Genomic DNA, 3,599 nt, shown 5'->3' with positions numbered 1-3,599 from the left:
AATTACATCATCGGCGATAAATTATCGCCAATAACGAGTTTTCGCCTGTAATTGAATACGGGCCTAAGTCGCAATAAGATCTGTGTCACACCTGTTTGTCTGCCCCTCCCTTTTAGAATGTAAGCTCTTACGAACAGGGCCCTCTACCCTCTTGTGCTTCTCCTTACATTACTTTCAACTACTTCTTACTTCCCACTAGGGCACCTAACACTTGGTTGCTTATGCTCTGCTGCTTATGTGGGTGTTATGGTCGCTAATGTAGCAATGTAGATTATCCATGTCCTGTATTGTATTGTATTGTACAGTAAGTCACTGGTCAACTTTTTGTTTATGTACCTTGTAAGGCGCTGCGGGACACTTGTGGTTCCATATAAATGAATAATAATAATAGTAAGATGCGACTATAACGCACCAGCAGACTGCGCTGATTAATTTGATATGCAACATTTGTATATTTGTGTGCACCTGAGTTTGTATCTGAAGCACAACGGAACCTGGAATGAAAAAAGCCTTGTCCGCTACATTGTAGCACTTCGTATACAAATTTAAAGGCTCAGTCGCACACAGATATACAAGCTTTGCATATCAAAAAAAGACGAAGGTCGCTAACAGTCTCACTGGATGTGGTGCACCATGAGGGGCTGATTGGGGTGACTCCTTCAAAGACGAGTGTGTACACATCTGCACCTGCAAAACCTTGTTTTTACATGTGAGCACAATATAACACTTCAATTTGCCAGCCCACATTCACCAAGCAAAGAACAATCTGAACCAACTTGTATCCTAAAATGCATATAAAAGAAAAGAATAGATCCGCTCCTGGCCTACTTGTGCAGGACTGGTGCTAACCCTCATACGCTCCAGTAACACAACTGCGCTCATCATAGTCCCTGAACATACTAAGGATTTATGTAGATTTTGTCTGCCAAAACTCTGTACAATTTCAGTTTCCTTGGACACAGCGATAGTGACATTAGTGGACACCTCTCCTCTCCCCCATGGGGTAAGTTGCTGCATAGGGGTTATAGTATCTCTCCGCACAGAGTCCGTGTCATGTAGATGTGCTAATCCCAGTATGGTGGCTGGGTGATTACTTACACTTGTTATGTGTGTGTGTGTGTGTGTATATATATATATATATATATTTTCACATGCCTATTTCTGTGTGTAATACAACATTGTGCATGTGCACGGATTGTTCTGTTTCACTATAGTATTTAGATATTCACCTACCTGTCATTCATGCATAGAATGTAAGTGACTTAATGTATAGCTCCATCAGAGCCGTAACTAGACTTTTTGGTGCCCTGTGCCAGAAAGAGCATTTTGGCCCCCCTATTTTTCAAATAGGGACATAAAGCACCCAAAAAAGGGGAATGGCCTCATGGGGAAGGGGCAGGGAAGAGATAGTGGAGGCCAGGAGATGCTGGGGATAAAATAAGAGGAAGCTACAAGTGAGAATGATAATAAACAGAAAATTGTCAGGCCCAAACAGCGCCTCCTGCCCTGCGGTGCCCTGTGCCATGGTCCAGGTCGCACTACCCTAGTTACGGCCCTGAGCTCCATGTTGCCATTCAAGCAGTGCTGCATTTTCTTATTTACTCTCCAGTTAATAAAATCTGTATTTTTCTTTCATAGGTCATTCCTGATAAGAAAACTATCCTCTCTGAAGTTGGCGATTTCTGTTCCAGTGCTTGTGTGTCATACTACAGAGTAATTATCATTGCAAGCTTTGTTTTTCTGGTTGCTGCCTACTAGATACACATCATTTACCCATCGCTGGATTGTGAATGGAAGTGTTAGGATAGCAAAAACATAAACGTATAAACTATTTATATAGAGGTAGTTGAAGAGGCCAATAGTACGTTTTCACAGCATATATCACCTCTTATTGAAATAGCTGGTAAAAGAATGATGATGACAAGCACTACCACTGATCATGTGAAAATGGAGCCCCCATTTTATCACGAGGATACTCTGAATTTGCAGGATTATACTCAAATTTCAGGATATAGTGGCAGTTCTTCAGGCGATACACCAGGAACTCACCAAGCTAGTGGAGGAGAGACTGGGATAAGGTACACCCCAGAGCACAAGCTGATAAGTGCCAATATCATCATCCAAAGTAGCAACCTTAAAAAAAAAAGCATGGTTGCAGTGACAGCAGCCTCTGTTCCACCTGCTGTCATGCCTGTTGGATTCTTGGAGGTAATTACCCATGGCAGCGATGTACTGAAATTGATGCAGAATGGGACTGGTGAAATGGGTGATTCTTCAAGAAGCAGTTGTGAAGTGGTGGTTGGGAATAACCTTAACCCAGTGCCAGCTACAGGAGAAGGTGGTACAGCTGAGGTAGTAGCAGGAAACAGTACATCAGGCAGTAGCAATAGTGCAAACACTTCATCAGATGTTTCTCTCCTCCCTACAGCTTCATCTGCTGCTCTGAACCTGCTTAAGCTTTCTCCTCCAGAACTGGAACATCTCCTAATCCAGGCTGCCAACCCTGGTCTTTCTGCCACAACCAGCAACAATACCGGTGCTGTTTCTGCTGCACTGCCACTGCAGGGTACTACAGTGCCTGCTACCACAGTACCACATCCCTTTCTTTACCGCAACCAGCAGGCAATCACACAAGAGCAGGAAGGCTTTGCAGATGGCTTTGTAAAGGCCTTGGCTGACCTACACAAACAGAACCAGTTACTGGGAGTACCTATTTCACCATCTACTCTTGCTACAGGTTCCCCTTCTTACCCAACTCGCTCCCTACATCCAACTGGGGAGGTACCAGTCTATACTAACCTTAGTAGTTTTAACCCAGCTGCAGCTGGTACGCAGCTTAGTCCTCCTCTTCCTCAACCTTCTCCTGTAGGTAGCTATACTGGTAATTCTGCTAGTAGCACACCCACAGTACAGCTCCACTTCCCTGGGATCAACCGTCTGCATACGGTAAGGGGTCCTCTAGATGAGCCTCAAACAGTACCTGATGTGTCACAGTCCAGTGCACCACCTGGTGGTGGAGATGCAAGCACACCACCGACACTATCCCCAATTGATTTGGAGACTCAGGAGCGTATCAAGGCAGAGCGGAAGAGACTGAGGAACAGAATTGCTGCCTCAAAATGCCGTAAAAGAAAGTTGGAGCGTATTGCACGCCTGGAGGAGAAGGTGAAGGTACTCAAGTCCCAAAACTCTGACCTGGCTTCCACTGCCAGTCTCCTGCGTGAGCAAGTATCTCAGCTCAAGCATAAGGTTATGAGCCACGTCACAAGCGGTTGTCAGATAGCTGTTGCCAAAACTTCACCAGCCTCCAAGTCAGGAGAAAGCTCTATCTGCTGAAAGGGCTATAAAAGGTCTAATCTATATTGTTATAACAAAGGTAGTGACTTCTACAGTAAGAGACAGCAGAACAAGCCTTGGGAACGTGGGTTGCAGCATTTCTTTCATTTGGCTGACTTCCCTTCCTATTTGTTCCTTTTTTTCCTAGGCAAGCCGTATTGGGGCAAATGTAAGGAAAAGATATGCAGTGGGAGAATTGCACATAGGAAATGCATATGTGCCTGCAAACAAGTCTGTTGGCCAATCACTGTATGGTCTGCAAG

General features: G+C 44.6%; 1 protein-coding gene across 1 annotated transcript; it reads left to right on the top strand.

The window, feature by feature from the left end:
- The first annotated feature begins 1,782 nt into the window (after positions 1-1,782).
- On the top strand, positions 1,783-3,370 carry LOC148517528 (transcription factor Jun-like). Its single transcript, XM_088478503.1, has one exon. The coding sequence runs from the start codon at positions 1,912-1,914 to the stop codon at positions 3,334-3,336; it is 1,425 nt and encodes a 474-aa protein (XP_088334629.1). The 5' UTR covers positions 1,783-1,911; the 3' UTR covers positions 3,337-3,370.
- The last annotated feature ends 229 nt before the right edge of the window (positions 3,371-3,599 follow it).

The sequence above is a fragment of the Taudactylus pleione genome, unplaced genomic scaffold (assembly GCF_031769625.1).
Source record: "Taudactylus pleione unplaced genomic scaffold, aTauple2 ptg000214l, whole genome shotgun sequence".
Classification (NCBI taxonomy): Eukaryota; Metazoa; Chordata; class Amphibia; order Anura; family Myobatrachidae; genus Taudactylus; species Taudactylus pleione.
Note: the sequence above shows the minus strand (reverse complement) of the source record. Positions and strands in the feature narration are given on the sequence as shown.